General features: G+C 44.2%; 1 protein-coding gene across 5 annotated transcripts in view; it reads left to right on the forward strand.

The window, feature by feature from the left end:
- PRDM1 (PR/SET domain 1) overlaps nucleotides 1-18,266 on the forward strand; it is a 62,834-nt gene extending 44,568 nt beyond the window's left edge. For all 5 annotated transcript variants that reach the window (XM_026846090.1, XM_026846088.1, XM_026846089.1 and 2 more), the window contains 5 exons: nucleotides 2,947-3,066; nucleotides 6,278-6,530; nucleotides 14,249-15,357; nucleotides 15,664-15,792; nucleotides 16,205-18,266. In XM_026846090.1, coding sequence (XP_026701891.1) covers nucleotides 2,947-3,066; nucleotides 6,278-6,530; nucleotides 14,249-15,357; nucleotides 15,664-15,792; nucleotides 16,205-16,780 — 2,187 coding nt within the window. In that variant the 3' untranslated portion in view covers nucleotides 16,781-18,266. The remainder of the gene's footprint in view (nucleotides 1-2,946; nucleotides 3,067-6,277; nucleotides 6,531-14,248; nucleotides 15,358-15,663; nucleotides 15,793-16,204) is intronic.
- Nucleotides 18,267-21,890: the final 3,624 nt, after the last annotated feature.

The following is a 21,890-nucleotide window of genomic DNA, read 5'->3' on the forward strand; positions in this document are numbered from 1 at the left end:
AGGGGAGGGCGAGCGGGTGAGCCCGGCCCGGCCTCGGCAGGAGCCGTGGCTGCCCGCCGCGCCGGGAACCGGCCTTGCGGCTTCAGGCTAACGTTTGAGTGCCTCTCCGTGCGGGAAATGCTGGTTCGCTGAAAGGAAAAACGTGCTAGCGGCCGGCTTGCAAGCGTGGAAACTCGGAACTTTGAAGGGAGAGGGGGGAAGTGTCTGAAGAGAATAGTTCTGCAAGGAGCGCGTTGCTCCCTTACGGCACGGTTCAGACCCAGAAGGCTGCACAAGGGCAGTAGGTTTTTATTTGCGGGGAGCCAGCTCGGGTCATGCTCCCCTGTGGTTCCCTGCCAGGAGGCTGTTTGGGAAGGTCCCGTCGCCGCGAGGCAGCAGTGTGCTGAAGGACACCTGGTGGACACATCTCTGAAATGCCTCTGCCACCGCGTTTCGGCAGCCCGGAGACGGCTTCCCCTCCGCTCTGGACGGGGAGTTCCTTCGCTGTTTTGCCTACAAGCCCTCGGCAGCTCTGTACTTCGGGGCCTCTTGTTAAGCCGTCCCCCTTAAGCAGCGGCAGGACAGGAGCCCCTTTTGGCTGCGGCCGGGGGGGCTGCCGGCAGCTTGGAGCCAGTCTGTCTTGGCACTGTCGGCACCCCTCTCCTGGAGGGTACCCCTCCTTGACCACAGCAGCTGAGCTTGTGGGGGCACAACGGAGGCCGAGAGTTGCTGACCAGAAAGCCACCCTCCATTAATAGTCATCCGGACAGCTTTAGTCCGGTTTAGCAAAACTTCAGTGTTGGTACACACGGGTGTACAGAACATCCTCCACAGAAATAACCGTCTGATGGTACAGGGTGAGAAATTGTGTTCAGCTGTGCTGGGGGAGAAGCAAACACTGCATGTAAGGTGGATATCAAAAAGTGTCTGCTGTGTCAGAGACACCAGTTCAGTGAGTGTTTCAAGTTGACTAGTTTGAGGAGTGATTTCTAGAGATTCTGAGAATTTCATTAAAGTCTTTTTAATTAAGACCAAGATATTTTAAAACCATGAAAAAACTCCAGTTACCATGCAGTAAAACTAGTAGGGTGTGCTGTAGCTTGGTTGTGAACTTTTATTGAGAGGGCAGATGGATGTAAATGAAGATATATGGGGAAGATGAGAAGAACATCTGCCTTTTTCAGCTCTCTATGAGAAATGTACAAGTAAGACAAAAATAAAACTGAGCCACTGAGCTTGTTTCAGCTTGTGGTAGGTGTAGGAAAATTTCTGGAAGTCCCTTTTCTCTCTTTTCAGTCCAGATGCACAGATCAATGGAGCATTTAACTACCTCTGCTGTTGACATTTAATTTTTTTTGTAGTGTGCCGAAACACATGTTGAAATGCAAACAAGCGCAAACAGCTACCACGTACACCCAGAAATCTGTTTCCGGGTGGATTACCTCCTTGATTCCGTGGTTGTTATTTGTCACCTTTATTTTGACATTTAATGTCAAATTATGCTAGGTGTTAGTCTGTTTACTGAGAGTTTTAATCTTGACCAATACACAAGTAATTATTTGTCTGTCTCTCTCCCTCTCTCACACCAAGGATGATACAACAAAAGAAAATGTAGCATGAGAAAATCACAAGGCTTAACTAATTTGTTAAGTGCTAGCTACAGTCCAGGGTTTTTGCCTCCTTTGCTTTAACGAAGAAAAAGAAATGCTCACTTCAGTGAGCTATCTGCAGGGTCTAATGAGTGCTAATCTGCTTTGGTAAGAACTTTTCTTTGGGGAGTACAGACAGCAATAATCCTAACTCTCGCTGTTTGTGAACCACTTCTGCTGTTCTTGCCTTGTTCTGAAGTCCTGATGAACAAAAAGACAAGTGGCAAGATGTGTGAAGGAGATACTATTAATACATTTTGCCATGAAAGTCTGGTTTTAATACCAAATTAATGGGCTTTCTATCTTCCTTTTTTTTTCCACTGACTGAGCAGCAGGATCAACCTTGCAAGGGCTTGGGGTTTTTGGTTTACAAAATTGTTGGTTTTCTAACATTGTTTGGATACATTAAATTTAAGCAGATTGGTGAGGAACAGAGAGAGACAAAACCAGTAACTCAGCAGTGTTTTGCAAAGGGTTACTCCAAGGCACGTTCTTCTGAATAATGATGAATTGCTTCCTGATTTGTGGTCAGTGACTTTTTTTGGTATAATTACTGTCAAGAAGGAAGCTGAACAACTAGAATACATTTCTTAGACCTAGCATAGTGGAGCATTTTCATCAAAATCTTTACGCCTTTCAGACCAAACCCACTTGACATATGTTACCGGAACTGCTGACTCCTTTTTATAAGAGGGTGATCTGCGAGTACATGTCCCAAAGCCATTTCGTATTCTGTTTTGTATGCCACTATATGCTGGTGAGAGAATTGTAGGTTGTCTTTTTTTTTTGTTGTTCTTCTTTTAGCTGCCAGGATGGGTATAGAGCAGAGAAGCAGGGGAGGGGGGAGGTGAGGGGAAGGTTTCATTTTGATCTGGAGGAGCAGTCATTCCAGTTCCTAACTTATTAGAAAAGTGAGCTCTGTAGCAGTGAAGTGATTGATAGCTATTGAATATTCTTCTTCACTGGAACTAGATTTCTGGGGGTTGCCTTTGGTGGGAGAAGTAACTTCTGAAGATATTTGACAGTCTCTGTACATTTTGCTAACTGCTTCTTCTTGTAAATGTATTTCCACAAAATGCATTTTTCAGAAGGTGTTCATCTTTGGCTTCCATATGCTTGGTAAGATGCTAGTACCTAACAGAGCTGGTTGTATCGTATCCAGCACAGTTGCCAATTTATTTCTGTTTTGCTCACCTGTCACTAAAAACCTCTTGCATCGGTTGCTTTACCTTGTTAAGTTTCGGGGTACGGGGGAGAGAAAGGAAGACTTTTTGATCTCTCCTGGCAACGGACTGATCCTGTGCTGCTCTTCTTGTAGGTCACTGGAGTTATAAGCAAAGAGTACATCCCAAAAGGAACGCGCTTTGGACCCCTGGTAGGAGAGATCTATACCAGCGATACGGTTCCCAAGAATGCAAACAGAAAATACTTTTGGCGGGTAAGCAGGAAAAAACAGCACCATGTTGTTGCAGTAAGGAGATCACTAAATGAGTACAGCTGAGAAGCTGGGTCACTTCCTGCTTCAGACCTGTGTGAATGCAGGGGGCAACTTCTCTGCGCTGCCAGGCTCAAACAGAGCAGTGGGGTGAACCAAGCCCAGTAAAAGCCTGACTGTCTTGTGTGTAGGGACCGTGTGGGTGGAGAGAGCGGGGGAGATGCACAGCCCTTCCCGACTCTGTCTTCCGAAACGGATCGGTGCTTGATGGCGTAAAGAAATAGTTCTGCTGCTTGCTGTAGGGGCAGGTTATTTTGCATTTCTTCACAGCGGAAAGTCATTCTTGTTTATGCAAATATCATGTATCCTTGATTTTCCCAGCTATGAAGAAGTTGTGAAAGTGCTGCATCATCTTTTACCCTAGGATTGCAATAAATTTTGTGACATTTTTTCCTGGGTTTTGAATAGAATTGCTATAACACAGTGGTGGTGGTCTTTAGAGTGTATCATTCAAGTCATAAGCTTTTCAAGTCTGCTTCAGAAAGTGTTAAAAGAGCAGCCCACAGATCTTAGTGAAGGGAAAAATCCATTAATGCCAGTCAATACTAGAGGTGATGCCTCATTTCTGCTCCGTAGTATAAGCTGGAAGGGAGCACCAGCCAGTTTGTTTTGGCTTGGGGAGTCTGTGTTGGGGAATATGCTTCCAGTTTATCAGTTGACATAATCCTCAGTTTCCTTTACAGACCCATTATTAATTGTTAGAGAACATTCCTTCAGCCCCATCTCCTTCCATGGATTTGTTTTGCTGCCTTCTAGCCATTTAGGCTGTGTCTAAATCGGTGGATTTGGGAGTATATCCAAGCCTCTGTGCTCGGGTGCCTGCCTGCCTTAGCAATATCCCGACCTCATATCCAGGTGAAACCCAGGGCAAGCACCAGCGTTCCCCACACCCCTTTCTTCCTACCTAATTGCATCATTTTGGTTTTCTCAGATCATCTTTGTGCAATGTAACACAGCATTGCACAGGCAGTTATCTTCATGAGCATTTTTACAAAGCAGGCAAGTGTTTTCACATTGACAAGGCTACAAAATGTTTCCTTCAGCTGAATTTTTTGGGTCCAGCATAGGAAGGGACTGGCACATTGGCCCTAGTCCTGCCAGCTGTTAGTAAGATGGCAGACATCAGGAGGAGGGGCTGCTAACTGTCCTGCAGGACTTCGTTCATATATTTTAGCAAGAAAGGTGACATCATTCTCATGATGTGATTTTAAGCCTTAATGTGGAGGGATCCTCAGAAATAATATCCTAGCAGCCATCTAAGCATCGTTAAATTCCCTGTTATAATCTCTTGATTCGTTCAAGACAGGCTGCTGCACTGAAAATGAATTCCTTCCTAGGGGTCTGACACAGGCTTGCATATGCAAAGGAAATTGTGGGAGATAACTTCCCACATGTTATTAAAGGCATCCTGGGCTTGCTGGCAGGAGTGGGAACATCTGCTGTGTGCACAGGGGGACGCTGCCTGCGCCTTGCCCGCGCAAGGGGAGCGGGGCCACCCGGGGCCGGCGTCATTTCTGGGAACCGTGCCATGACTCAGCACATCTGGTCTCGCCTTCCCCACAATAGGTGGGAGCCCGGTGGAGGGTGCCTTTGCCCCGGAGCCGGAGCACGGTGACCGGCAGCATCAGTGGCCCTGCCGTGGGAGAGGTGGAGGGCCGGTTTGGGAAGCGGTGGCAGGCATCGAGTGCCGGAGCCCTGCGTTCCTGGAAGTTTGCGAGCCGGAGTGAGCAGAGAAACCCGAAGGCTCCTCTTGATGCAGCACAACTCGCCAAGCTCCCTTCCATTTTCTCATAACAAACACACCGCAAAATCTCTCGCAGGCTGCTTTGATGAGGCCACATGTATTTCCCCCTTCTCAGTTTACAGGAAGTTACTCTTAAAGAAAGTGATTCTGGTGTTTACGGCCCGCGTTAAAGGGCCAGACTGTCTCGCCCCTCTCCGCCAGCGGCTCTCGCAGGGAGAAGAGGAGAGGGTCCGGCTGGCCGGCGGGTGCTCGCGGGGTGCACTGCCCGGCCAGGTAGGTGCGAAAGACAGTGGTGTGAACACAAAGGCAGGAACGTGCTGTGGAGTGCTTTCTCCCTGAGATAAGCTCTGTCTCCCCTTCGGGAAGGCATTTCCTGCTCAGCGAGGTGCGGCGCTGGTGCAAGCTGCTCCCACTTGAAGGTCTGGCTTTTGCCTGGTCATCTGTTTTGTGAAACTCAGGAACCCTTTTTCATCCAGCACGGAGCTAGTTCCCCTCGAGAGTAAGGGATGTGTTTTTAACAAACGTGTCTCCTGGATTTTTCTTGGTGTTTGGTTTTTGTTGTTGTTGTTGTTGTTGTTTTTTTGTTTGTTTGTTGGTTTTTTTTTTTTAAATAATTATTCTTACACTTGAAGAGACAGTAGCTTCTATCAGAGATTGGGACTTCTTTACCCCCAAGCTGCTGAGCAGCTTTTAGAATCATGTTTTCTTTCCCTTCTGTGGACAAGCCAGAACGTGTCCCTCGATAGAAAAAGTGACTTCTCATCAGCTGGCCCCTCTCCAGGTCTTCGTTAAGTTATGGCAGGTGAAGTTCATCTTTGCCTCACCCAGCCTTTCTACAAAAGGGTTACAGTCTAACTGTGAGCGAGTGTTGCTCTAGGACTCTGGGGGGGTGGAGGATGTTTGCATAGCTTAAACCTTTGGGTGGAGGTGGTAGGAAACTGCAAGTACAGAGGCCATAGAAAAAGGCGAGAAAGACTCTGACGTAGTGCAGCCAGTCAGTCTTATACACAGGTGACTCAAAGCATTAATGCAAGCATGCACTCAGACCTGCAGTCATTAGCATCACCCACTTGTTGATCATCGCACCAGGAAAAGGGCTCTAAGGTAGACTTCACTCAGGGAGAGTACTCTGCATTTCAGATTCTGAATCTGATTTGTTTATACTAGCAGAGACACAGGCTAAGCAGAAATGAAAAAGGTGACTGTGGACTTAACTTTGGATAAGCGTCTCTTAATGCAGAGGATATCATAGTTGGAAAGGGGGGAATGCAGCTTGAATTCTTATTTGAATAATATCTGCTTGTTAAAAAAAAAAAAAAGGCAGCTTATCGTTTTTCCCCTCTGGACTCTGTGCACACGTGTTGCATATTGTGCATATATATTTTCCTAAGTGCTTCCTCTCTATTCCAGATCTATTCAAGTGGTGAGCTTCACCACTTCATTGACGGTTTTAACGAGGACAAGAGCAACTGGATGCGTTATGTAAACCCCGGCTACTCTGTTCAGGAACAGAATTTGGCTGCTTGTCAGAATGGAATGAACATCTACTTCTACACCATAAAGCCCATCCCTGCCAACCAAGAGCTGCTTGTGTGGTATTGCCGAGACTTTGCAGAGAGGCTGCACTATCCCTCCTCCAGAGAACTGACAATGATGAACCTCAGTAAGTGGATTACAGTATAAATGAGGAATGCTAGTAATGTCTGTTCTGCCTATATGATCTAATAATAAGTTGTATAATTACACAGCTGCATCGTCTGTTGTGTCACAGTAGGTAGCTCGGAGTGGAAAAGGGGAATTAAAAAAATCAACACAACAGAATGAGTTCCCTGTACCTGTTCAAATGTAAACAGATTATAAAAAATTTGAACAGTTACTGGTCTACAATCCGAGTTTTATCGGATGAAATTCTGGACAGACAACCTGAATATATCCTCTGCCTTCAGAACCAAAGATGTTGGTTTACTCTTGGGCTTTACAAGTCCAGTTCCCATAGTGCATTGAGCCTGCTTTCATAGTGCATACTAAAGGCTGTCCAGTCATGCTCCCAAAGGGCTGCCCTCACTGTACAAGGAAGTGGCCATGTGCCATGATTCTGTCTAGGTGTCTGACAAAAAATGTGTTGACTGCCTAATGCATACTTATCGTATGGGAGCAAACCTCCTGTGGTCTTCTCATCTGGTTACTTGTTTTTTCAGCTCGGTGTATTTTGTCCCTGTTTCTTGGCTGTATAGCACAGCTTTCGTTTTCTGTTCAAAAATAATAGCACTGGTAACCGGAGGAAGAGGTATTTCCAGGAGTTCATCTCTGTGTTCCTCTGTGGTTTCTGACCATTTCCAGCCTCAGTGCTTTACTCATAGCTTAATCACTGCCTAGCACCTCACCCAGAGCCCCTTGGAGAGAGGGAGATATTCTTGCTGACTTCTCAGTTCAACTGTTAGGCTGCCTCCCCTCCTGCTAGCTGCTCTGAGATAGAGCAGAGCATTCTTTTGTCCTTCTGCCAGCACCTGCACTGAGATTTGAGGGAAAACCGGCAGGCAGTTTTTTTTACAAAAAGGACTATTTGCTGTTGTTTGGTAACAAATAATGGGTTATAAAATGTCAGTGTTTCTTTGGGGATCCTTGAACTAAAATGTTATCCTCACATCATGAAAATGATGTCACAAATTGAGATGAATCAAAAGTACATCTATCCTCTGTGGAGATCATCCTTTCACCAGTTTTTGGTCTTTCCCTACAAATTATAGAAGAAAATTTGCTTTCTTCTAAAGGGGGGAGGGAAGGAATGTCCTATGCTGCTATATTCCCTATTCAAAAAAAATCTCACTGACTCTGTCACCTTTGCACGTATGTCATTTCACCACTCGCTGTGCAGTTTCATCTTCTGATACAGGGAAATGTTGGCTTTTCAATGGGACCTGCAGGTGGGATGAGACAACAGCATTAAGGGTTCCTGTGGTTGAGGAGTTTGCAAAAATCCAGCCAGACACATTTGGCCATGAGCTAGAAGGATACACAAAAGCAGCCTCGGTTTCCTGCATCTTAGGTTGCCTTGCAGAAGTAGTGAGGAATGTATGTGAAGTGTCAACTAATTACCTGGTTAGTCTTACTCAAGTCAAAAATAGGGTCTGGACACATGCAGAATAATCCATTTTAGTAAAAGTAGGCTCAATATCTGGATTTAAAGAAATGGGATCTTGAGCAACAATTGTGTAGTTCAGCCTTAACATTTAAAAAAAGCAATCTTTCCAGACACTGAGATCGAAATATCCTTTCTTCTTTTCAAAGATAATTCCATGTAAACCATTTAGAAATTTTATGTTAGCCCCCTCCACCTAAAGAAAATAGCAGTTCAAAAAAAAGAGAAAACATACTCAATTTTTTTATCTTTTCACCTCATCTTTGTGACAAATCCATTCAGGCCTAAAGTCTGCAGTTGGGCCAGAAACCCTACAGGTACTATAAGAACTGACGTTTTCTAAAGTTTTGGTGCCCTTTCTTTAAAAGTACAGGAAAAAAAAATACACAAGTCTCCCAAAGATGCTTATTTGCTGAACGCCCTGTAGTAACAGTGCAAGCAGGGATGGGTTTTGCAGCATTAGTACTCGAACTAGATGAGTTTAAAGTGAAACTGTTCAGTTTCCTTCTTCGTCCCAGGCTACTTCTAGTTAAAGCTAAGATTAGCGAGCATCCTGTTGCCTCTCCAGCCTCTTCCTATCGCAAGCCTGGCCAAGGTGCCCTCACAGTGCATTCATCTGTGAATAAAGTGCAGAAGGCTTGTCCCCAGATGGCTTGGATCCTGCACCTGCTGCAGATGTGGGGCTTTGCGCCATCAAAACATCTTAACACAGTCTTGCTTGGGCGGACCCACCACTGGTCCCCTCCTCCACCTGTTAGGAAGTCAGGAAAGCCCTCTCCAGCCAAAGAGATTGCTGATAATTCTGTGTTTAAAGTGGCACAGCTGCCCTCAGAGGAGCAGGCGAGCATTGTCGCCTCTCCCAGCTCCTGGCTGCAGGTTTTGGCGCCCTCTGAGGAGTAGGGAGGGAAAGTTGGAGCCCAGGTCCCACCACAGGCTGAAGTCAGGACTCCCTCCTGCTGGGACACACGCCGGCACGAGCGTTGGGCACCAGCACTGCCAGCCCATGGTCGTGGTGAGTTGCGCCCAGCTCCCTCCCTCCACTGCGTCTTGGGTATGCAGATCATGCCATTGCCCGCAGGAGGCTTTGGAAGAGCTGTGCCTTGGCTGGTTGCCCAGCACAGCACAGGAGAGGCCACCTGGGACACACACCTACGGAGAGCTTTCAGTCTTGCCAACTTAAAATATAGGCAGCTGCTTTAGGTGCCTCAGGGGTTTTGGGATCACGGTCTTGGAGTTCAACACCTCAGTTCCTCTTTAAGCACCCGGGCGGGATGGGCCTCCAGGGAAAAAGGTATCAGGGAATTTCTCTGGCTTTATTTCCTGTAATTAGTGGCCTCAAAAATGAGCAAACTACCACTTTAGAGCATAAATATATTTACACATCCACATATAACATCTACTTGCCTCTGTAACAGCAAACTTTCAAATTAAAGGTAACTTCTCCAGCGTTATTCGTTAGTGCTGTAGAAGGAAAGCATCCAGATTCAAGACGGCAATTAGGCATGTGCTTAGTTATGGGTTTAACCCTGTCCCGTGTGTTTTCTTGATCTGGGGCCTTTGACCCAGTCCTTCAGACGCTGAAGCACACACCTACCTTCACAGCCGTGATTAGCTCCGAGTGGAGCTACGTAACTTCAAGTGGATGTTGAAGTGCCTGCAAGGAGTTGCACAACAGTGGTAGAGGCAAGAGTCCTGCATTATCCCAGAGGTGCAAATACAGTCTTGTTTCAAACAATCCCCTTCTTGTCTGTTTTAAGGCCACTGATGTTGTTTCTATCAAGATTTGAGATACATCACCTTCAGATGGTTCCATTGTACAGTAAATGGTTTTAAGTGCAATGGCACAAGATTTTGATACTCTGCTGGCCAAAAATCAGTTTTCGGTAGTTTCTTCAATGTGTTTAACCTCATTAAACTGGGCTGTCAGATTGTCCTTTAGTCTGTGATACTTTATTTTTGGACTAGTGAACAGACTGAGGAAATCTGCTTTCGGGTTCCCACATAGTTTAGCATTTCATTCCTACTTCACTGTAGGGGGATTATTTGAGGACGGAGGATGTAGGAGGTAACAGTTTAAAAAAAATACCCCCACCCCCCCCAAACAATTACATTGACTCAGGACATGACTATTTGATAATAATGTTCATGTATTGCAATCATATGATGCAACTTCCTGCTGCTTATGTTGTGTTTGTCTCCTCAGTCAAGTATGGGCAGGTGACATCTTTTTCATCAAGCTTCCATAAAAAAATTTTAGTTGGGGGAACATAATTTGCCTATTTACAAAATATTTGGCAATCTTTTTGTTTCGTTAATAGGTTTAACAAGATATTATTTAAAATCTTTAGGATTTTATGAAGATTAACTTTTTAATACTTGATTCTTAAATGTGATATTTTTTTTTTTCTTCTTCCTTCTGTCCCTGACACACTGGCCATTAGCTAAGTCCTGCCGCTCGCTTTCCCTTTTGTTTATGGGCAGTTTCACTTTCTGGTTTTGAAGCTTCTCTGTTTGGGTTGAGAGGAAACATCTGCATTTGCTTAAAAAAAAAAATGCCTCCTGAAATCTTCAAAAGGGCTCAGGAAAATGATTTTGAAATGATATGAAAGGTTGTCTTCACAAAACCAGAATTTGGGGGCTAAAGTTGACTTAATATTGCCGATTATTTGAAGGTTCCCTTAAAGACCTTCTCTGAGCAAAATCTTTTCAAAGGCATGTCACCCTGCCTTGGACCCATTTAGAAAACAGATGATCAAATTATATACTTCTAAATGTTGGTCTCCGTTCTCATTTTGAGTGGAAACACTCTTTGTTTTGCCTGCTTCACAACTTCGAGGTTCTCTTTCTGCTAGAAAAAGAGGTGCTTAATTTAGATCGAAAATGTGAATCGGCATAATTAAGCTCCACCACTCAAAGTGTTCAGTACCATCTCACTCCTGAAATTACTGTTGAAATTACTGTCTATCTACAACTGTTTTTCAAATTTTTAGAAAAAAACAGGTCATTGTTTTTATGAAGTCTTTCTCAGGCTACATCTTGGGAGCACAAGAAATGAGAGCAAAGCCTAGAGCTATGCAGCAGTCTGTAGCTGGAACACCCACATTGGAGTGACTTCAGGCAGCCCCTCCACTCAAGTTTTATTAATGCTTAAAAGTAACAGGAGTTGTGTCTCTCTTCCTCTTGTGCACACTCACTAATCTCAGATCTGAGCAAATAATCTGTTGACCTTGGTTAGAAGTGGATCGGGCTCCTAAAGAGGCATGTCTGGGTTTTTTTCTTTTTCCCCCCTCTCCCCTCCAGTCAGTAACTTACAAATACAGCTGCACTGTTCTTGTTTTGTCATGAACCTCTTTTCTGTGTGTGTCTCTGACCACAGAAACTAGACAGATCTTGGAAGAGTATGTGGCTATATTTAGTGTATATATGTATATGGGTGTGGGAGGGAGAAATGCGTTTCAGGAGTGAGAGGGAGACATTGTGATTGGTAAGAACCTAACTCTAAAATCACAAGTTTAAAAAAAAAATCTATTTATAAGAAATACCTCCCTTTACCTTTGAACTATGACTCCTTTAAGAGTAACAAGAATAGCTGTAAACCATTCAATCAGTTTCAGTCCTGGTTTAAATCCACATTCAGTATAAAACTTAAGAACCTCTCCTTGACCCCTGACATTACCTTCTCTTATTTTACACAGTGCTGACACACTTGTTTATGTTTTTATCTCTCTGGTGTTCCCAAGTGTCCCTTGTGCTCAGGTAATAGGGGAGAAAACCAATAGGGCATTTATGAACAAAAGATAGCTTGCAAACTGAAGAGCATTGTCACAGACTTGAAAAATTATCTTTAAATATTGTAACTTCTGTCTACACATGGAAATTAGTAGGAGGGAAGGCTTTACCAGGAAAACTTTGAAGGGAAGGAAAGAGCAGTTGTCTTCACTCTGTCAAGTGGGTACATGGGCCTGTTGCACAAATAAAGTTACGTTCTCACTGTGAGCTTCCTTTTTTGTCACTCACGGGCTTGCTCCAGCACATAAGGGCACGTATGTCCCCACCCTGAGGTTTAACCTTGTGACAGTAGAAGCTGTTCCTCCAGCTGAAGCAGCCCCAGTTTCTCTATCACTTTTCCAGCAGTGCCAGCACTTCTTCCTCTTCCCAGGCCCCCCCCCCCCTTTTTTTTCTTTAAAAGAGAAAAGTGTCAATTTGAACTTCCTGCTTGACAGACCCCACTGAGAAACTGATATGGGCCTGATAAGGTGGTATTTATTTATTTTTCCTGCTGCAAGGCTTCACAAGTCCTGCTTCTCTCTCCCACCTCACCCTCACCCCCAACCCCCTAGCTTTCAGTACATCCCAGTCTCAATACTTCCCAGTGCTGATAGCATCACTGGGAATATTTGCTCTGAGATGCTGGCGTGGTGACAGGCAGCTGATAAGACGTAGATAATAGCATCCACTTCTTGAACCTAGTAGGAACTTTTATGTTATACTCAAAAATTGGGATGGGCGTTTAGAAAATGAGTTATCAGTCCACAAGTACAAAATGACTGAAAAAAAGTAGATGATTTTTAATGCCAGACAATGAGACACGCTATTAGTTTATTTTTGAAAGAGCTCCGCCTTAAACTTTTAGCATCAAGAGAAGTATCTGCGCACTTCTGTGTGTACATGCTTGCTCTACAACACGCCCTATGTTTTATCATAAGAGTTTTAAATGAACATAACTGTGTGCCATTACATTTCATTGCAACTTGAAAATACACAAACTGCCCACGTATCTCAGATTAAATTTGCTTGCTACCAGTCTAATGCTGTTTGAAAAAGGATGTTGCTGTGAAAGTGGATTGCTGTGAGTAGAAACATGCTTTGAAAGCAGCTGTTTTCTTGGGTACGTTTAATAAATGGCTGTTCTTTGCCTTATAGGGTAATGTTGCCAAATGATAGATTCCATCAGGGTAGTGAATAGTGAAGCAAAGAATCCACGTTGGAAGCGGTGTGGTCATTGCTTGTTCCCATCTTCCTCACTGGGTTCAGCTGGTCCTCCAAAAATCAGAAATAACTGTTTCTCACCTCAGTCACAAAAGTAGAAACTTGGCTAAAGGGCTGCGATATTTTCGAGTCACATACCTACTGGCATTGACTTGTACCTCCTGATGGAAAACCTTGCACAGAGCTAACCACAAATATGAAACCTTCTTGTATTTTTTCCCCTATAATACAATTATCTTAGAATTCATAATTTCAAGATTATATAACTATGAACTTTGGGAGATGAGATAAAAGCAGACATCTTTTTCTATTGAAGACATCTTTCAGTGTACTGTTTATATTATATTATGTTCAGATAACAAGGTAGAGTCTTTGAATACAAATAAACAGTGTATGCACTGAACTGAGCCGAATGGATGTTGGCTTCTATGTCCTTGTTGTTCTTGTAAATACATATTTCTTTTCCTTTTTTTTTTTTCTTTTTTTAAAGTACATTTCAACTTAAGCTGGAGCCAACCAGTCTTGCTTTCTTTTGCTTTGCTTCAGCATTTTTTTTATAAAGTACAGCTGCAAGCAGAGGAGTTTTGCATAGACTGAATGCCACAGAAATCTGCAGTAAATAGTCTGCTTTGTTGTAGATGTTCCTAAGCAGTATATTTAATGAGTAATGATCTGTTTACTGATGGAGAATACCTTCTCTTTGAAGAAGGCTTTCATCCTAGCCAGCCATGGGTTTTTTTGGTACTGTAAGTAATTGAACTGGCTGGTGAAGTGACTGCTGTGGTTTGGCAAAAGCCGATTTGTCATGCCTTGTTATTTTACTGAGGAACATTTCTGGGAGCTTGCGTTCTGCAAAGTCCTTCTGTTAAACCTGTATTGTGAACAAATGCTTGTTACTGCATTTATTAGAAATACTGCTTAAATATACATTAAACAGCAAAGCTAGTCAAATTTAAGGGGAAAGAAAGGTGAAATCAGTTTGCAAAGTGAAGACTAGCACTCTGCAAATGAATCATCATCCAGATATGTATGTACTGGCTGGTATCCCTTAAATTAACAGCGCTTTTTATTAACACTTAATACCAGCAAGCATTTCTTCACACAGAAATTAGTTTTTTGGCAAGTTAAGTGGTTGCTTGTCTCCAAGAGTGGGCTTTCCTTCCCACTAAACTTGTAGGAGTTAGACTGTGTTTTGAAAAGAGATAATGACGGATGCATATCTAAATAATCATTACATTGTCTTTGTATTTCAGCACAAACCCATGTTAATCCAAAGCAGCACAGTGCTGATAAAGATGAGCTCTATCAGAAAAGCATCCCAAAGAAGGAGCACAGTGTGAAAGAAATCCTGAAAATGGAATCCAGTCATCCAAAAGGAAAAGACTTCTTCCAGACCAACATTTCACCAGTTACTCCAGAAAAAGATTTGGATGATTTGCATAAGAACTATAGCCCAGAGAGGTGTTTCTTCCCTCGAGTTGTCTACCCAATCCGACCTCACATTCCAGAAGACTATCTGAAAGCTTCCTTAGCATACGGAATGGACAGACCCAGCTACATTACTCACTCACCCATCCAGACATCTACTACGCCAAGTCCTTCCGGGCGGAGCAGCCCAGACCAAAGTTTAAAAAGTTCAAGCCCTCACAGCAGTCCAGGGGTCACGGTTTCACCTCTGGCACCTCCTTCCCAAGAGCACAGAGAGCCGTACTCTTACTTGAACGGATCGTATGGCTCAGAAGGATTGGGGTCTTATCCTGGATATGCACCCCCTGGCCACATCCCACCTGCCTTTCTACCGTCCTATAACCCTCACTACCCCAAATTCCTGTTACCTCCATTCAATATGAGTTGTAATAACCTGAGCGCTTTGAACAATATCAATGGCATCAACAATTTCAATCTCTTCCCAAGGATGTATCCTCTTTATGGCAACCTGCTCAGCGGAGGTAGCCTTTCCCACCACATGTTGAACCCCACCACGCTCCCCAGTTCATTGCCCAGTGAAGGAGGCCGTCGATTACTGCAGCCCGATCATCCGAGAGACTTCCTGATACCAGCACCTAACAGTGCCTTCTCTATCACAGGCGCTGCTGCCAGCATGAAGGACAAGCCATGCAGCCCTACCAGCGGGTCGCCCACAGCTGGTACAGCAGCCAGTTCAGAACACATAATGCAACCTAAACCTACCTCAGTGGTGTTGGCTGCCACCGGTGGTGAAGAAGCCATGAATCTCATTAAAAGTAAGAGGAATGTGACCGGTTACAAAACCCTCCCATACCCACTGAAGAAGCAGAATGGGAAGATCAAGTACGAATGCAATGTCTGCTCCAAGACCTTTGGCCAGCTCTCCAATCTGAAGGTAGGCAGTGGAGAACAGGGCATGAGACTTCTTGGAAGGCTCTGGTTTCTCCCTGTAGGCTATCTAGGAAAAGTAGGTACAGGCCTCCCTGCTTGTTAGGCTATTTATCAGTCTGGGCTTAACATGGCACTCCCCAGCGAGAAAGCATGGTCGTGAAGACAGTATTTAATACTGACACCACCTAATTAACTAGATAACATTGTATTTTGGCAATGGGAATCTTCTGCTAACTTTAGAAAACATCTGAAAGTACTTTTGTTACAGTACTGGAAACTGCAAATTGTTAATTGCTTTGTTTCTCCATAGGTGCACCTCCGAGTACACAGCGGAGAGAGACCATTTAAATGCCAGACTTGCAATAAAGGCTTCACACAGCTGGCTCACCTCCAGAAGCACTATCTGGTACACACGGGAGAAAAACCCCACGAGTGTCAGGTATGTAACACACCACAGAGACAACTTCCCTTGGAGGCCGAAGGGATGTCAGGGCTCTTGCACACCCCATATGGCTTGGGAGGGCTGCATCACAAACCTGTGGCTGCTCAGGGCTAGAGTCTGTATCTCAGCCGTTTCCAGCCCTGGTGCAGCAGTGCCTGTGAGACAGCAGTGTTCCCTTTAGCCTGCTAGAGCAACATCTGCCTGATATAGTTTTGCCATTGGCCATACTCAAAATGCTGTTCATCAATATTTAAATAAAAAAGTTGGGGATTTTTGTCCCTTTGTGAGAAAGTGTGAAGATATAAAAAGCTGCTGCTTCATCCTGCCGTCTCCTCCTAGGTGTCTGCAATTTAAGCCATAAAATCCCCTCCCACTCATTCACTGTTTCTCTGCCACCCCCCCACATTAGGTTTGTCACAAGCGGTTCAGCAGCACCAGCAATCTCAAAACCCACCTGCGGCTCCACTCTGGAGAGAAGCCTTACCAGTGCAAGCTCTGCCCGGCCAAATTCACCCAGTTTGTGCACCTGAAGCTGCACAAGCGTCTCCATACCCGGGAACGTCCCCATAAATGCATCCACTGCCACAAGAGCTACATTCACCTCTGCAGCCTCCAGGTCCACCTGAAGGGCAACTGCCCCGTCGCCCCGGCCTCCGGCCTCTCCATGGAGGACCTGAATCGAATCAACGAGGAGATCGAGAAGTTCGACATCAGTGACAATGCTGACAAGTTGGAAGAAGTGGAGGACAATATCGACTTAACATCGATTGTGGAGAAGGATATACTGACCATGCTCAGGAGGGAAATGGAAGGAGCTAATCTGAAGGCATCTCTACAGAGGAACCTGGGAAATGGACTTATCTCCTCAGGATGCAACCTTTACGAGTCGTCAGATATGTCAATTATGAAGTTGCCTCACGGTCACCCACTACCTCTGTTACCTGTAAAGGTCAAGCAAGAAACAGTTGAACCAATGGACCCTTAAGACTTTTTGGCAAAGTGATTTTTTTTTTTTTTTTTATTTATGACTTGGCAAGTCAGGGTGCCTGTAGCAGTTGCTTGTACATAGTTCCAATGCTGCAAAGCAATCTTGGCTTACAGTAGTTTCCCTACGCTCTCCAGCTGAAAGAAGGAACTCCAAAGTTACTGTTTTCTCAGGGCATAAAAAGGGGCAAAGGACTGTGCATTGCCTCGCCAGTTACTAAAAGACAATCATCTATCCATAATTATTTTTTCAATGATAGTACTTCATAATTTATTATGCAATTAATCGTTCTAAAAGCAATAATTAGGAAAATGTTTACAATGACTGGAAAATTCATTGTAATTTTTACTTTAAAATGTTTTTATTTTTTGTTTTATGGCCATTCTTTGTAGATATTTTTTTCTGCACATCTGTTTTAAGAACCTAAGATTGGGGTTTCAGTAAATGTGTTTTATGCACCGATGTCTTTTAAACAAATGTGGTTTTTCATATTGCCAAAGTTGGACATTTGACATACAGAATCCTAGATCCGTTGGTTTGAAAAAAATGCTGTGTACTTTTATTGCAAATCACCCCCCTGGGAATTGAAAAAAAAAACCAGACAAACCCAGAGTAGGAGCAAGCAGGGAAGAAATTGCTACTCCTGCCTCTCTGAGGATGGGAGAGAGATTCTTTTACCTACGGCTCTACCCAGAACAGATGTGGCACAGCACACACGTACCTGCCGTGGACAATACCCCAGGTTTTTAGAAAACAGCTCTAGCCCCACACATTGTCATATAACTTTATGACCAAAGGAATGCATCAGGTTAAAGTGGCTCTTCCAAAATAAAATATCACTTACATTCTTTTATTTCCAAAAGCAGTTTAAAAGCAAACACACAAATATTCTTAATATTCTGCCTACAAGGAGGTTTTTGGCAGACTTCTTTCTTCTTTTTTTTTTTTTTTTCCTGGCCAGAGCCTTCCAGGGATAAAAAAACAATGGTCAGATTCCCTGAGAAAGAAGGGGTTTGGTTTTACTTGTATTTTCCTCTCCCACTTTGCCTGGGTAGAAGTGGGGAACAAAGTCCTTTCCTGGCACATACATTTTTTTTCTTCCTTCCTGTACGACTCAGATTTTTCTCAGTATTTGTGTTTGTACATTTTGTGGTTAATTTAATTAAAGAAGAAAAGGGCATTGCAAAGTTGTTGAACAACAATTACCTCAGTGCTTGTGTCCAGTGGTGCAGACAATGCTGTTTTATCTAAATGCTTTGCTACTTTAGAAAAGAAACCAAAATGTGCACAGGGAAAGATAGAATGCACGTCCTTTTATCTTTTTGTATTGCTAAGCCCAAAGATGATACGGTGATGTTTGAGGTGTAGCAAAGAATACATGTATATTTATAGATATATTTATACCACTATACTATATATGTATATGTATATATATTTATACCACTTAAGTTGTGAGCCAAACCATGTAATAAAACCTATTTTTCATCTAAGTGTGAAAATCAAATGTTATCCAGTTTTGCATATTACCAGTGACCTCAAAACCAGAAGGTTGTACTAAGGCATTTATGGCTTGCGAGTACGCATGCGCAGCTCCCCAGCTGAAGCCTGAACTTGCAAACACCGTATGTGAATAACGTCACCCACATGTGGTGACTCGGCAAATTCAGTGGGAATGACCCCGTTTGCAGGACGGGGGTCACCGGTCCCCTGTTCTCCTGGCAGTCTGTACTGGGCGGAAGGACGCGGGTGGTCAGTGAGCAAACAGCCAGAAAATGTAACTGAAAGAACTTGAAAAGGAGCCAAATATGACCCATGGGTGGTGTGTTCACAAAAGACCGTGAAGGGCAGGATGGAAAGTAGCTGGGATGAGCCCCTTGTCTCGTTTTACCCTGCCATTAACAAGTTGCATGGTCAACTAGCATTATTACACACCTCCCCTCCACCTATATTTTTCTTTACGTTACGTTCTTAACAAATTTTAAAATAGCCCACTTCAGCAACCCAGGATTTGGTGATCTTTTTTTCAGCAAACTTCATTTTAATGCCTTCTGTTAAAAACCAAACGATCCTGAAATACAAGTCTCTCAACACAGCTTTTGAAGGACTACAGTTCATTACATTTCCACTCCTGCAAATTGTGAGGCTGACATCTTTTAAATGTAGCAATAGTTCATAAATATAGTACTTACTTGTAGGATAAACCAAAGTATCACTACTCTGTCACTGGACACACACTTTTCCTATTATTTGCCTGTAGTGCTTTCTTGTATTTGATACAAATTTTACAAGAATTTATATGCATCAGCTTTAAGAATTGTTACTTCTCTTTACTGTTCCCCCCTTCCCTTAGAAGTTTTACATGTGAATGTAGCAACAATCAACAGTGTTTTGGGGTTTTTTTGTCTCTCTTAAGAAAGACTCTGACCAAAGTTAACAGGCTTTTTACTTTGCTAGAACAACAAACTATCATATGTTTACGTATTGGTTTACATAATTATTTATGTGCAAATTGTCAAATGTAAATTAAATATAAGTGTTCATTGCTTTACTGATGCTTCCCTTGTCTTCAATCTCTCTGCACGTGCAGCCTGGTTGTGGGGCGCCTTCCCCTCCCAGTCTCAGAGGGGGACGATGTCCCCAGCAATGCCGACTTAGGCCTTTGCAGGCTCTGATTTTCCACGACTGAAAGTTGCAAACAGCAGTGCCAGAGCTGAACATCCTGGCTTTGTTAATTACAGTGCTCAGTTTTAGATGACACCTTTAAAAAAACCCACTGATTTAAAAAAAAATAAAAAAACCAAAAAAAACACACCAAGAATTTTCAGTGTTTCAATGGAAATATTTGAACACTATCTGCGTCGCCAATATGTGACCAGGGTTCTCATTTACATTTTTCCAAATGATTATCATTTCTGGCCTGAAACCCTAACCACTGGGACCACAATGACACACTCAAAATGTCAGCGTGAGACCACTTAGTCCTCTTATCAACATGGTGGGAACTGCATTCAAAACAAATGTGGATCTGTTTTCACTGCTCACAAAGGAGACGTGAATGCGAACTAAATCCAGGAGGTCAAGTGTCCATTCCTCCACCACCTCAGCAAAAAAGTAACAGCAGGCCAGGATGCCCCAGAAAGCTAATTCAACATTTGCTACTTCCATCATTTACTGTGAGATCTAAACCAGAGAGGCCATGTGCTGCCCTTCCCTACCTGAACGTTAAAGAAATAATGTTCCTGCTCATATTGAGACACTCAGCACCGTATGATGTTTTAAAAGTATTTCACTGTCCTCTTAAAAAATTCATTTAAACATCTGTCTCAAGAATTTGAAATACTGCCAACTCCAAACTGTGGAGTTAAGAAAACCAGAGCACTGTTGTCATAAACGTGCCAAATGCAGCATGTTATATTCCTATATTCGACAGAGCTATTGCTGTAATTTTTTTTTTTAAAAAACCATAGGATAACCATTACCGCCATAAATCATACTTCATTACTTGGCAAGGCGTTACGTTGTGCTGGAGAGTTATGTCCTGGGGACACTTGTAAGCTTTAGAAGATGTTTAATAAAACACATTACATAAAAAGACAATGCACGTTATAGATCACAGCCTTGCGAGGCTGAGCCCAGCAGCTGCTGCGTTGATTTCTGGCAGCCCCCAAGCCGGCTGGAAGCCACTGAAGGCGTGTATTGTGACCAGAACTGCGGCGGGTTTCAGCCATGGCAACACCACCACCACCAGGTCAGCTAACCGCAACAGCATTAGCAAGGTGCGGGGGGAGAAACCCCGCCATTTTGGGGGCTGCCATAGAACACAGCCCTGCAGGGCCATGCGCCCCCAGCACAGAGCCATGGCTGCCTGTGGGCAGGCGGGCTCAGTGCCCACCTCGCTGCCATCGGCATGAAAATGCTGGGGGGCCAAGCATGAAGCCCAGGAAGGTGACGTGCACTTTCCTTCCATGGCTTTGCCAGCTGAGCTGCTTTGCCACAGGATAGGGCAAATTACAGCTGAGATGATAGACTAAAACACAGATTTAAGGAGGATCCTGCCCTTCTGGCTGGTTTATAAAGCTCGGTGTCTCTCAGCTGGGTGCTGGGGGAGACACCGCTAATTCCCAGCACAGGCAATTACAATCTTGAGGTTAAAAACTAAAAACGTGACTCACTGAGGGGGTATGAGCAGTGCATGGCTGCATCCCAACACGTGCTGGGACCGCGCTCCACACGGGACGCAGCCCAAAACCTTTGCTGTCGTTCAGAGGCGTTATGTTAGAGTGAGGGAAATAGTTGTGGCTGTAATTAAAGGCAGCCAGGAAACACTTGGCTAATTACTGCATGAGCTGGGGCTGAGTGGATGCGGTGCGGCCGAGGAATGTGCCTGTCACCGGGCAGGTATCTGCAAAACACAAGCCATCATGGTGGCTTAAGAAAAACTCACCGATGGCGTTGAGGCAACTGCCCTGGCACTGAGACAGAGGTCTCCCTCCTCTGCGTGGGGCCAGGGTAGGCTGGCAGGGAAAAGGCAGCTGCCTGTGCTAGGATGTGGTGGGCACAGATGGAAATTTTGGCAACTTCAGCACTAACCAGTCCTGCCTGAACAGTGGGAAAACATGACCTTTTGTCTAAGATGCAAAACTTCCCAAAACCATGGGTGTTCAATTTTTCATCAGCTGCTGAAAAAGGGCCATCCTGCAAACAGCACGGCTGCCGATCCTGTTGGGGAGCAGCACATGTCAGTGCTGGCAAATAGCACATTCGCACACCCACTGAGGCCACGTTTGCACTAACTGCAGTCAATAGCTGAAGGCTTGAGAGTTTCCAACATGCTTTCACACATTTTTAAAAGAAGCTGGGGAAGATCTCCCAGCAATGCACCGTAGTGGCCAAAGGGTAGAGGAGCTGCTAATCCTCACCGAGCCCTTACTGTCTTGGTGCCTACTTTGGATCCAAAGTTGTATTCTTGTCTGATGCTAGAGGGGTCAGATGTCGATTAGTTAGAGACACGTGCAATCAGACATTGCCTTCTGCTTCAAAGGCGAGCCTCCTTACCTCCACCGTGACAAGCTGCAGCATGGCACAGGTTGAATGGTGCTCTGTGCAGGAA

The sequence above is a fragment of the Athene cunicularia genome (assembly GCF_003259725.1).
Source record: "Athene cunicularia isolate RWA chromosome 3 unlocalized genomic scaffold, athCun1 chr3_part1, whole genome shotgun sequence".
NCBI lineage: Eukaryota > Metazoa > Chordata > Aves > Strigiformes > Strigidae > Athene > Athene cunicularia.